General features: G+C 47.5%; 2 protein-coding genes across 2 annotated transcripts; one reads left to right on the top strand and one right to left on the bottom strand.

Annotated features, from left to right (window-relative positions):
- Window positions 1-9,834: 9,834 nt before the first annotated feature.
- Window positions 9,835-10,833, bottom strand: UHO2_00462 (uncharacterized protein; the record flags this gene model as incomplete). Its single annotated transcript, XM_041557082.1, has 1 exon — window positions 9,835-10,833. The coding sequence occupies one exon, from the start codon at window positions 10,831-10,833 to the stop codon at window positions 9,835-9,837; it is 999 nt and encodes a 332-aa protein (XP_041413016.1).
- Window positions 10,834-11,778: 945 nt separating this feature from the next.
- On the top strand, window positions 11,779-13,113 carry UHO2_00461 (uncharacterized protein; the record flags this gene model as incomplete). The annotated part of the gene is made up of 2 exons (XM_041557081.1): window positions 11,779-12,642; window positions 12,724-13,113. 2 exons carry the CDS (start codon window positions 11,779-11,781, stop codon window positions 13,111-13,113), a joined length of 1,254 nt encoding a protein of 417 aa, XP_041413015.1.
- Between the last annotated feature and the right edge of the window lie 610 nt (window positions 13,114-13,723).

The raw sequence follows: 13,723 nt of genomic DNA, 5'->3' as shown, positions 1-13,723 counted from the left end.
CACTGCCTACAGTTGGCATCCAACAGTGATACAACACACACATTTGAGATGTCATTGCAAAGCTATGCTATTGCAATGATATGAGTCAAGTAAAGAGTAGTAAGATAAAGAGTAGAGTGGATGAGGATCCACTTGTATGCTATGGTGAAGTGGTAGTATATATGTTTTTGGAGGGTGTCATCTGTGACACTGCTCCTGCTCCTCTCAAGGAGTGTTCCTGTCCTCCCTCATCTCCTCCTCTTCTTCGAGCTGTGTGTTTGGCCTTCTCAACACTGTCTGTTCTCCTCATGGTTCCCATGCCAATCCCTTGGGCCAGCTCCCTTCCTCTCTCAATCCATTGCCATTCCATTGGCCCCTAACTGATGGTCCTTCTTGACCATGTGACCAACCTTATTGTCCTGCTACTGTCCTTGCAGTCTACCTTGTGACCAGTTCTATGTGATCACAAGCATGTCCCCCTCTGTGGTAACCTGCTGTGTGCTCCTGGGCTCAGTACTCTCCTTGGCTGAACTGGGACCCTCTCCCATGTGAAACCTCTCCCATCATCCTAACCTTGCCCTTGATGATGGAGGCCTTCTCTGCTCATCCTCCCATGGTTTCCTTGTAGTCCATTGGCTCATTCTGTCTTGATGGAAGCTTCTTGCAATGCATTTGGTGAAATCAACTGGGTAGTCTTATTCTGGTTGATTTCAGTAGAATCAACCAGACAAGTGTGATGTGGTTGTTGTCAGGGAAATCAACCAGAACACAGGTTTCCAGTTGATTTCGCAATTTGAGCACACAAAGCTCCTCATACCTCATTTTGGATCTTCCTGCGCAGTTTCCATGACAGATATCTCGGCTTTGCCCTCAACCTGCTCGAAATTTTCATCGACATCTTCAAATAATGATGTTGACATGATCATTGTGTTTTCTTGCCATGTGTCACCTTGGAGCTCTAAAAGCCCTTGCTCACAATTCTTAGCCATCTTGAGTAGCATGCTGTTCACTAAATGTATCTGCCTGCTGGCAGAGTCCAGTGTCACTTGTGCTCCTTCATCTGTCAGGAAATTGGTTGACAAGAGGTTAACATTGAGATGCCTAACATACAATACATTCTGGAGAAACACATCTCCATAGTTTGTTGATAGGTTGGCATCTCCTATAGCTGTCACTTCTAGAACCTCGCTTCCAGTGGTGAATATTCACTTTTGGTAGGTTCTAGGACTTATGAGCATGCTATAGGTGTTGAACATGTGATAACTGGCCCCTGAGTCTAAGATCCAATGGGTTTTTTCTTTTGAGTCTAGGGGCCTCTGCCAACTTGGTGTGAAGGAACACCAGATTTCCTAGTTGGACTTGGCAAGGGAGGAGTTCTTGGGAATGGTTACCAAGGCATCGCACTGCCTAATTCCATGTCTGGATTGTTTACAGATCCAGCATCAAATCTTTTGGGGCCTAGCAGCAACTTTGGCACTGGTGCAGTCTTCATCCTTCTTGTCTTTCTTGTCCTGGTCATCACTGCCATCAATTCTGGCACTGGCTTGGCAAGGATCAACCTTCTGAGTGGGGTTACTCTCGATTGCCAACTGCTGAGTGGTCAAGGCAGTGGCAAGGGTGCTGAAGGTGGCTAATGGTGGCGACCGTCTCTTTGTACATCGGGTGGCGAATGGTGCATTTCTATAGGTTTGAGAACAGGGTGTTGTAAGCGGTCGCGCACCTGAAACCAGATTGGGTGCTTATGATTGATTTCGGTGAGATCAATTGAGTAAGATCTACTTGCTATGTTTCAATTGAAAGTAACCAGACAGCTTCGTTCTGGTAGGTTCCAGCTGACTGCCTTGAACACTCCATTCAGAGGCTGTGTGGCACATCTGTTACTTCCTGGGTTGAGAGTCTTACACTCTCCTATACAGCACAAGTGTTTGTAGTACTGTCGATTGATGCTCTTCAATGTCATCTGGACTGTGTTAAGCCTATTGCCTACAGATGATGGGAGTTACTGGACTGCAGGTGTTTAGACACTGCCTACAATAACTGACTGGACCACAGGTGCTGAGCAACACCACCTACAGTGATGAACTGGACTGCAGGTGTTGAGAGAACACTGCCTACAGTTTGACATCTGACAGTGATACAACACACACATTCGAGATGTCATTGCAAAGGCTTCTTGCTATTGCAATGATACATAACTAAGTAAGAGTAAGTAAGGTAAAGAGTAGAGTGGATGAGGATCCACTTGTTTGCTATGGTGGGTAGTAGTAGTATTTATGTGTTTTAGAGGTGCTGCCTGTGGCACCACCCCTACTCCTTTGGAGGAGTGTTCCTGTCCTCCTCATACCCCTCCTCTCCTTGGGCTGTGTGTTGAATCTTCTTGACACTGCCCATCCTCCTCATGGTTCCCATGTTGGTCCTCTTGGTCTGACTCCCTCTCCTCTCAATCCATGGCCATCCCTTGGCCCCTATCTGATGGCCCTCTCTGACCATGTTACCATCCTTATTGTCTTGTTCTCATCCATGTGGTCTACCTTGTGACTAACTCTTATGCAATCAAGAGCACATCCCCCTATGTGGTAACCTGCTGCTTGCTCCTGAGCTTGGTCCTCTTCTTGGCTAAGCTTGGACCCCCTTTAGCACATGAGTCCCTTCCTTGTGTGCTATCCTACCTTTGATGATGGAGGCCTTCTCTGCTCATCCTCCTGTGGTTTCCTTGTAGTCCATTGGCTCATTCCATCTTGATGGAAGCTTCTTGCAATGCATTTGGTGAAATCAACCCGATGAGTGTATTCTGCTCGATTTCGGCGAAACCGATCAGAAACTGTTGGAGATTACGATCCAGTGCGATGACAGAGAACGACACAGAGCAGATCTGATCGGAGATCAGACAGAGCCGATCCAGTGAGATGACTGATCCGATCAGGGATCGGGTGCAACACAGTCCCACACGTTGTCATGGTAGATCATTAGGTAGGAGTACTCCCACCTTTGGCATGTGCTGCTCACATGTATATATATCTCACAGAGAGCACTAGGCTCTCACCACATTCTTTCAGTCCATTGAGTATATATGTTTCTGTCTTTTAGCAGCAGTGACATCGTACTTAGACTCTCCCCGATCGCCAGTATCAGGACCGAAACTTCTTCAAACTTCAACAGAAACCTCCGACATGGTTGATTTCCCTGAAATCAACCAGAAACCCGTCTTACGGTTGATGTCACATTTCGTGCGCCTTTTTCTGGGTGCACCACATCTTCATCTTCAACTCGGATCTTCCTGCACCGACCCAATCTCCTGCGCAGGTCCTGTGACAGGTGTCATTGGCAAATGGTTTTCCCAACGAACTACTCTCCGTCTGGATAGACCTGATTTCCTGGATGAGCTTTTGAGCATCAGAGTTGAACATCCTAAGCTCACCTAACTGAGTGATGAGTGCAATTTGGCAAGAGGTGGCAGTGGCTTTGTGGGTCAAGCCATTCTCAATCTTCTTCCAGACCTGATGGAATGTATGATGTGTCATAGAGCCGGATGCGCAGGAGCAGGGAGAATAGATGTCATATGAGGAAGAGCGCAGGAATCGCAGGATTGGGTGAAATAAGGGTTATGGCATAGTTCATCGAGATCTGTAGTAGAAAGGCTCTATGACAGATCTCATCCAAATTGGCATGAATGGGGCTGTATCATGAATCCTGTCATGGGCCTGGATGCGCAGGAAGCAGGAAGATCCATCGATTCATATGAAGGTAGTGCAGGAATCGAGGGATTGGGCAGATTGTGGGACTTGCAGAAGAGTTCACCAAGATCTGTGAAAGAAATGGCTCTATGGCAGATCTCACCAAGATCAGCATGAGCCAAGACAGTATCATGAATTACACCAGGATCTGTAGTAATGAAGATTGTATGACATGTTCTGCAGAGATGAGGGGCAAGGACAATCGTACAACAGATTCAGTATAGACTAAGTGGTGTCAGGGGTCTCGCGCCTGAAACCCAGGTCGGTCTGTCTAGATACTCGGTGACTATCAAACTGTGTGACAGCTATTGTCTCGGTATCGGTGACTATCAAGTTGTGCAGTGACAACAGGTGGTGTTCGTTGTATATACTATCATAGGTTTCGGCTGACCTCTGTGGACACTCCGTTCAGGGGTAGCTCGGCATGATCAATATCAATGTTATGATGACACCAAGGTCTGGTGTGAGTGTGGATGATGATGTATGGTGTTGGTGATGAGATTGGTGATGTTGATGATAATGAGGTTGATGGTGTTGGTGATAAGGTTGGTGGCATCAACACGAGTGTCCAGTGTGTTGACTTGATGCTTGAAGTGATCCCCGGACTGCAGTGGACTACTGCCTTCGGTTCTATCTTGATCTGGACTGCTAACCTGCTATGGGCGCCTTCGGACATCAGGTAGTGGTGATACAACACACACACTACGATGAGGAGCAACCTTTGATGGATTGCTGCTATGCTGACTGAAACTAATATATACTTATGCTGAAGTGATAACTAGTTATGGTGAGTAGAGTGGATGAGGATCCACTCGACCTATGATGATGAGAAAGCATGGTTATATACCTCTACTCAGCATCGCCAGCGATGCTGCTCCTGCTCTCTCTCTCCAGAGAGTACCTTCTTCATCGAGTACTGCTCAGGGGCCTCTCCTGCTTGGCACCCCTGTGCCTCTTGAGCTGTGTCGATTCCTTCGACACTGCTCCTCCTCCTCATGACCTGATGTCAACTCCTTCGACACTGCTCCTCCTCCTCATGACCTGATGTCGACTCCTTCGACACTGCTCCTCCTCCTCATGACCTGGTGTCGACTCCTTCGACACTGCTCCTCCTCCTTTGATCAGTGACAGTTCCTTTGGCTCTTGTCTCTCGAGCCCCTGAGTGGTAACCATCTGCAAGCTCCTTGAGCTTGGTCCTCTTTGTGGCTGTGCCTGCTCCTTGAGCTTGGTCCTCCTCGTGGCTGTGCCTGCTCATTGAGCTTGGTCCTCCTTGTGGCTGTGCTTGGCCCTCCTTTGCATGTGAGTCCATAGGAGTCCATGGTCTCCATGGAGACTGCACTACGACCATGCTCTCTACTGATCTCGACTAGATCTTCGATACCTGTGCTCCTTCCATATGAACCCGTGACCCTCCTGCTTCTTGAGCATCCAGGCCCATGACAAAGGGCATGTAAAGTATAGAGTAGAGTGGATAAGGATCCACTTGTATGCTATAGTAGAATGAGAGTATTTATGCATTCGCTTGGTGTCGCCTGCGACACCTTTCCTACTCCTTTTGAGAGGCCTTCACCTCCTCTCAACACTCTCTCTCCTGCTGGTGTCACTCCCTTTGATGCTGCGCCTCTACTGCTCACACAGCATATTGGTTTGTGTGATACTGCCCCTTTGCCTCCAAACCCTTCTTTGCCTGGTGATGTGTGAAGACCCCTTCGATACAGCTCCTCCACCTTGTAGACAATCCCTGGTCTTCTTGACACAGTGTCATGGGCCTGGGTGCGCAGAACGAGGAAAGACCGAAGTTCATATGAAGGTAGCACAGGAATCGTGGAATCGGGTAGATTGTAGGAGCTGTGACAGAGTTCACTGAGATTGGTAGTAGAATCAGCTCTATGGCAGATCACAGCGAAATTGGCATGAGCATTGTCAATATCACGAATCCCACCAGAATCTGCAGTAAGCGAGATCATGTGGCAGATTCCACAGAGATTGGTAGTAAGGAGGTCTGTACAAAGATTCACATGTGAGAGGGATTGAGCTCAGTGACAAGCAGTCGGTTACCACTCAGGGGCCCACAGGACAGGAGTAGAAGAGAACTGTCGCTGGTCAAAGGAAGGAGAGCTGTGTATAGGACACTGGCGAGAGGGACATGAAGAGGAGGAGCAGTGTCAATGAAGTCAACACAGCTCAGGAAAGACAGAAGGGACAAGGTTCGATATGGAGGAGGGGCCTCCTTGGAGATCCCTGAACAGTACTTGATGAAGAGGGTACTCTCTGGCGAGAGAGAGCAGGAGCAGTGTTGCTGGCGACGCTGTGAAGAGATATATAGGCATACCTTCTCATCATGAATGGTCGAGTGGATCCATCCACTCTACTCACCATACAACTAGTCAATACTTTAGAAGCATAAGTACTCATTAGTTTTCAGTCAGCATAAGTTGCAATCAATAGATTGCTTCTCATTGAAGTGCATGTGTTGTATCACCATTTCCTGACATCTGAAGGCGGTTCTTAGCAAACCAGCGGCCTGGATATCGATAGAACTGAAGGCAGTCGTCCACTGTGGTCTGGGGATCACCTCAAGCATAGTTGATGCACTGGACACTTGTGTCGACACCACCAATCCATATTCACACCAGACCTTTGGTGTCATCAGCAAGTTCACATAGTTATTGATCATGCCAAGCTACCTCTGAACGGAGTGTCTGACAGTGGTCAGTCGAAATCTGCAATAGCATCATCACAACTACAGATTCGAGCGAGAAAAGTAATAGATATGGCTCTACTGCATATCACATGAAGAATCGCAATACCACAAGCACTGTCGCATAACTCGACAGAATCGGTAATAGTATTGATACAACTACCGATCTCAGGTTTCAGGCGCGCGACCGCTGACACACAGCTCCTTCTCTCTTCACTGGTGGCCATCTTCTCAACCTTATCTTGTGAATCCCTTAACCACATGTCAGGCCATGTTGCCCAGCCCCTTGATCATGTGGTCACCCCTGTGCTTGGTCCTATGTGGCTGTATGCACATACCCCTTGAGTAGTAACCATCCATGTGATGCTGAGCTCAGTCCTTGCTCCTGCATGTGGTTATCTCCCATATGCTTCTCCTTCTAATGCTGGTATCATCCTTCCTGAATCTCCCAATGCTTGCTCGTGACAGCCAACTTGCTGAGACATGCTGATCAGGCTGATTTCAATCAATCCTTGTGAGATTAACCTGGACCCCAGAGTCCAGTTGATCTTGCAAATCATATGCTCTACAAACCCAATTAGATTGTCAATTCCCAATGATTGCCACAGATCAACTCAGCACACACTTCATACGCTGACCCTGTGACAAGTAGCATGCCGTTTGCTAAATGTATCTGCCCGCCAGTGGAGTCCAGTGCCACTTGTGCTCCTTCATCTGTCAGGGAATTGGTTGACAAGAGGTTAACATTGAGATGCGTAATGTCAGTGGTCACGTGCCTGAAACCTGATATCTGTAGTAGAAACACATCTATTACAGATCCTGTCGAGATATGTGGTAAAATGCTGTGTATTATTATTCCTGTTGAGATCTGTGATAGAAGGCCTCTATGACTTTTCTCATCCAAAGATGTGATAAGGTGATTGTTACTGCAGGTCTTGACTAACCACTGTGGACACTCCATCCAGAGGTAGCTCAGCACAATCAATAACTTGTATGAACTTTACACTGACACCAAGGTCTGGTGTGAATGAGATTGTTGGTGGCACCAACACAAGTGTCCAGTGTGTTGACTGAGTGCTTGAGGTGATCCCCAGACTGCAGTGGACGACTGCCTTCAGTTCTATTGTTATCCAGACCACTGGTTTGCTATGAACCACCTTTGGACATCAGTGAGTGGTGATACAACACACACACTATGATGGAAGCAATCTACTTGTGTTTGCTACTTTGCTGACTGAAACTAATGTATACTTGAGTAGAAGTGATAACTAGTTTGTATGGTGTAGAGTGGATGGGGATCCACTCGACCACTTATGATGAGAAGGCATGATTTATATTCATCTTTGCAGCATCACCTGCGACTCTGCTCCAGCTCTCTCTCCAGAGAGTACTGTCATGGGGCTGGATGCGCAGGAAGCTAGAAGGTCCGTCAAGCTCATATGAAGGGAGCGCAGGAATCAGGGGATCGGGCGGATCGTGGGATTTGAGGCAGAGTTCACTGAGATCGGTAGTAGTACCAACTCTATGACAGATCTCACTGAGATTGGCAGGAGGGAGGATAGTATTACAAGCCCAGGATCGGCTCGAGGGAAGATGGTACTATGGATCACACCGAGATTGGTGATAAGAGAGGGGGTATGGCAGATTCCACCAGAATCAGTAGTAGGAGAGATCCTATCACAGATTCCATGGAGATCAGCGATAAGGATGGTCATACAATGAGCTCCCATGGGGGGAGCAGGACCAAGCGCCACCAAGAGGGGGACCGAGCTCAGGAGCATGCAGCTGGTTACCACACAGGGGGGCCATGAGATTAAGGCCTGAAGAGCCATCACTGGTCAAGAGAGGAGGAGCAGTGTCAAGGGGACCAGCAAACAGGGCATGAGGAGGAGGAGCAGTGTCAAAGGAGTCGACACCTAGCTCGGGACAGACAGGGGGGTTAAGCAAGCAAGGCGATGAGGAGGAGGCACCTCATCAGGGGCCTTGGCACAAGTGCTTGATGAAGAAGGCACTCTCTGGAGAGAGAACTGGAGCAGCATTGCTGGTGACACTGTGAAGATGTATAAAACCATGCCTTCTCACCAGAATGGTCGAGTGGATCCTCATCCACTCTACTCACCATATAAACTAGTATTACTTCAGAAGCATAAGTACATTAGTTTTCAGTCAGCATAGTAGTAATCAATAGATTGCTCCTCATTGTAGCGCATGTGTTGTATCACTGCTCACTGATGCCCGAAGGCAGTTCATAGCAAACCAGTGGTCTGGATCAGATAGAACCGAAGGTAGTAGTCCACTGCGGTCCAGGGATCACCTCAAAGCAACAGTCGACACACTGGACACTCATTTCAGTGCCACCAACAATCACTCTCACACCAGACCTTGGTGTCAGTACAAGTTCACATCATTATTGATCATGCTGAGCTACCTCTGGACAGAGTGTCTGACAGTGGTCAGTCAAAATCTGCAATAGCATTCATACAACTACAGATTCGAGCGAGAAAAATAATAGAGATGGCTCTACTACATATCCTGCCAGGAATCGCAATACCACAAGCGCTGTCGCATAACTCGACAGAATCGGTAATAGTATCGATACTACCACCGATCTCAGGTTTCAGGTGCGTGGCCTCTGACAAGTACTTCCTTTGTCGAGTACTATGGTAGAGGTCTCTACCGATGCTTCTTCCCATTGCCGAGCCCTGCTTCTCTTGCTCCTGAGACAACGGGAGCCAGCATGATCTCATCGCTGATAGGGGTCACCCCACTTCATCCTAATGACAGTGCATGCCCCTCTCCTTCATCTACCTCCTGACTTCAGCACCCATCTTCTTGTGCTGATTTCATTGTCTTGTAAGGCCCCTACCTCATCTGGTGGCGACCTCAACTGTACTTGCCCCTAATCCCACTGGAGCTGTCATATGATCATCCTTGCTACTGATCTCCAGGGAACATGTCATATGATCCTGTTTGCTACAGATCCTGGCAGAATTTATGATACCATTGTTGCTCATGCTGATCTAGGCGAGATCTGTCATAGAGCTGTTTCTTCTACAGATCTCAGTGAACTCCACCACAAGTCCCACGATTTGCCCGATCCTGCGATTCCTGCGCTCCCTTCTCATATGATTTCAGTTCTTCCTACTTTCTGCGCCACCGGCCCCCATGACACTTAACATACAATATGTTCTGGAGAATCACATCTCCATAGTTTGTTGATAAGTTGGTGTCTCCTATAGCTGTCACTTTTAGAACCTCACTTCCAGTGGTGAATATTCACTTTTGGTAGGTTCTAGGACTAATGAGCATGCTATAGGTGTTGAACATGTGATAACTGGCCCCTGAGTCTAAGATCCAATGGGTTTTTTCTTTTGAGTCTAGGGGCCTCTGCCAACTTGGTGTGAAGGAACACCAGATTTCCTAGTTGGACTTGGCAAGGGAGGAGTTCTTGGGAATGGTTACCAAGGCATTGCACTGCCTGATTCCATGTCTGGATTGTTTACAGATCCAGCATCGAATCTTTTGGGGCCTAGCAGCAACTTTGGCACTGGTGCAGCCTTCATCCTTCTTGTCTTTCTTGTCCTGGTCATCACTGCTGTCAATTCTGGCACTGGCTTGGCAAGGAACGACCTTCTGATCAGGGTTGCTCTTGATTGCCAACTGCCAAGTGGTCAAGGCAGTGGCAAGGGTGCTGAAGGGGAGTTGGATAATGGTGGCAACCATCTCTTTGTATATTGGGTGGCAAATGGTGCATTTCTGTAGGTTTGAAAACAGGGTGTCATTAGCAAATGGTTTTCCCAACAAGCTACTCTCCATCTGGATAGACCTGATTTCCTGGATGAGCTTTTGAGCATCAGAGTTGAACATCCTAAGCTTGCCTAACTGAGCAATGAGTGCAATTTGGTGAGAGGTGGTGGTGGCTTCATTGGTCAAGCCATTCTCAATCTTCTTCCAGACCTGATGGAATGTATGATGCTCCCTGATGATGTTGAGGATCAAATAGTTGACATTGTATTCCCTGGTGGTATTGATGGTGCTGCATAGTGCATTGGTCAAGGTGTCATTGAACATGTGATTCCATTTGGGATGCTTCTTGTCATATACTCCATAGAGGTGTTTCATAGCATGAGGAACACACCAGACAAAAGACTTGATGTGGGCATTCCAACTGTAATAGTTGTGTGATGTAAGCTTGGGCACTGGCTCAAGGAGTTTCACCAAGGTGCAGAAGTTGTATTGCTTGACACCATTGTTGAGGTCTGAATTGGAGTCAGTTTCTTCATTGGCATCATTGTCAGGCACCTTGGTTTCTGTCTTGTTGGTGGCCTTGTTATCGATGACTTGTGATTGGGTGGCTTTACCCTTTCTTCCTCCTTTGGCCCTGCTTGTGCTGGTTTGGGTTTTGGTTTCTTCTACCATAGTTTGTTGGTGGATTCCTCAGCTCAGTTGATAGAGCTTCAGACTCTTAATCAATTGAAGATTACAATGTACAGTATGCTTGTCCTGAGCTACTAGCAAGCTCTTGTACACAGGCATATGACTTCTTGATAATGCTTATCATTTCTATCAATGGATGCTATGTATGTGAGCATATATATACTTGATCATTGCCTCCAAGGCATACTGGACTGTGATGAACCACTTCTCATATCACTCCTGAGTTGTCACCTCCTGCACTACTCCTGAGTGTTGCTATGGCAATGCTTATGCATCCCACATGCATATGGTCTATGCATGGCTTTGCTTCATCAATGTCTTGCTTGTGCTCCACAGACCCCGTGAATCCTGTTGGAATGCCAACACATCTTCAACTCAGGGTCCTACAAACCAACTGATTTGCTTTGCATCTTACCAAGTTGAAATAAGATACACTGATCTAGAGGCCACAGTCAGGCACTCTTTACAGTCGAGTGTGTCTAAGAAAAAGGGCTTATTATTTTGGGGTGAGAGAGGCTACAGAACATGTGTATATATACCTTTATGGCTAACTGTGCTTGCCCTTCAAGTCACTCCTAGAGCCATAGTCCAGTGGGTCTCCTTCATAATCACTGCCTTTTCAACACCCCTATTCATTGCCTTGGTGACACTTCATAATTGTCACCCAGACAACACTTCATAATTGTTGACTTGACAATGCAACTCCCACACACATTGGTGTCAGACCTCGAGCATAGGCTGCATATGCTCCCATGAGCTTCGCATCCACCTCATCTCTGTCTGCACTTTGCATCGCCTCTGTCTCCCTGCAATTAATGCTCCGATCTAACACGTCGACCGTTGGAAATACCGAAGTATCTTCAACTTTCCACCTGTCCGCTACAACCATACCATTCTCATCTCTCATCCGACTCGCAAGCTGGCACGATGATGGAAGTCCGAGCTGCACAAGTAGCCCCTTCATCCTCTCCGTCGGCGTCAACAGGACCAAGCACCGTCGACAGCAGTATGAGCCGTACCAGCTCCAAGGAAGATCCTGCCACGACAAGCGCCAGAGAATGGAAGCGATTGTTCGGTTCTCTGCAGTCCCATAATCACCACTCTTCCACGCCTACCTCTTCAAGAACAACAACGAGCAGATCGAGTACTGCAGACACTTCAACTCGCGGTCGTGGTCGTGGAGCCAATCCTAGACCAGCCCCCTCGACGAGAGGTGGACGAGCACAAACAGCACGTCGATTACTCGATTCCCCCACATCCACCACCTCCCTCCTCCCCGCTCCTCCGTCCGATTCGATCTCCCGCATCAGGCACAAAATCCTCACAACACCTCTTCCACCTGACTCTTTTTTCACCCCAACCGCAACAACCTACCGCAGCGTAGTATGGAAACTCCTGCTCGAAATCCGAACACTCGATCTCCCTCTATATCTTTCCCTTGTCGCAAAGGGCAAATCTCCTTCGCATGAGAAGATTCGGAACGATACTTTTCGAACCCTAGCCACCGACCAGGGGTTTAAGGAGAGGGTTAAGGAGGAAAAGCTGATCAGATTGCTAGATGCTTTTGTATGGAAGCATCACCGAAACGACGATAGTGCCGACGAAGGGGATGGAGTTGATGGAAATGTATATGAATTCTCCTATGTGCAGGGGATGAATGTTTTAGCGGCCCCATTCCTTTATACTTGCGAAAGCGAAGTGGAAGCATTCGCTTGTTTCAGTAGGTTTATTGAGTTTTGTTGTCCGTTATACGTTCAACCGACTCTTGCTGGTGTCCATCGTGGGTTACAGGTAAGTCCCCTCCCCTCCTCATCCTCTTCCTTATCTTAGCAACTACTAACCTTAACACATTCCTTTCGTTGCGAATGGTAGCTGTTGGACAAATGCCTATCCCTACTCGATGAGCCCCTCTATACCCATCTACGGTCCAAGAATCTTTCGGCAGAAATCTATGCCTTTCCTTCAGTAATGACTTTGTGCGCCTGTACACCACCTCTCCCTGAAGTCCTACAACTTTGGGACTTCCTCTTGGCATTTGGTGTACATTTCAATGTGCTTTGCATCGTTGCTCAGCTTCATATCATGCGGGTTGACTTGTTGGAGAGTAATAGCCCGATGAAATCGCTTAGGAACCTTCCAAAATTGGATGCAAGAAAGATTATCAATGCCACAGTGACACTAGCGAGGGATATTCCCGAGGAGCTGTTTGAAGAGTTGGTTAAACACCCTTATCATCTGGATAGCGTCGCTGGGTTGGGATGAAGGGAAAGATTGCAAGAGCAGGAGCAAGGGTGGTTGGTGTCGGTGGATGTGCCATCGATTCAGTTTTCGTATTTGTATACCCTTTCTTTGACGCAATTCGCATTGTCACCCTCTCTTTTGATCGTCTGATTTCAATCAAAGGCTGTGCTCCTTCACAATCGCCTTGCACTTGAGGCCTGCACTTCTTAGCTTTGTGAGCACACAATCTTCGTGGATGAGCTCGGTCAGTAGCAAGCGATGCATTTGTGATAAAACAAGTTTCGAATTCAACAGAACCTATTCGTGCAAATGGGAAGAAGCTACAGCACAGTGGAGAAAGAACTTTCTTGAAAGTTAAGTAGAAACGACATAAAGACCGCCGATAGGGGAGAGTGGCGGCACCTTAGGGAGGTTGGAAGAGAAAAGATGCATCGGGATGATATGTACAGAAAAGTGTGTGTGTGCATGTTTGGTGGCTGGAAAGGAAGGTTATTGATAAGTATCAGCTTGAGTGCTGAGCGGTATGAGTGTGATGTGTCTGTCTGATCTGAAGGTTTCTGTTTTTCCGATGATCCGTCCGATGAGGAGATTGCAGGGGACCGTCTGTGCTTCTGGTTGCGGCTCTGCCGAT

Source organism: Ustilago hordei, assembly GCF_900519145.1.
Source record: "Ustilago hordei strain Uho2 genome assembly, contig: UHO2_contig_01, whole genome shotgun sequence".
Classification (NCBI taxonomy): domain Eukaryota; kingdom Fungi; phylum Basidiomycota; class Ustilaginomycetes; order Ustilaginales; family Ustilaginaceae; genus Ustilago; species Ustilago hordei.
This window is presented reverse-complemented; position numbering and strand designations above follow the sequence as displayed.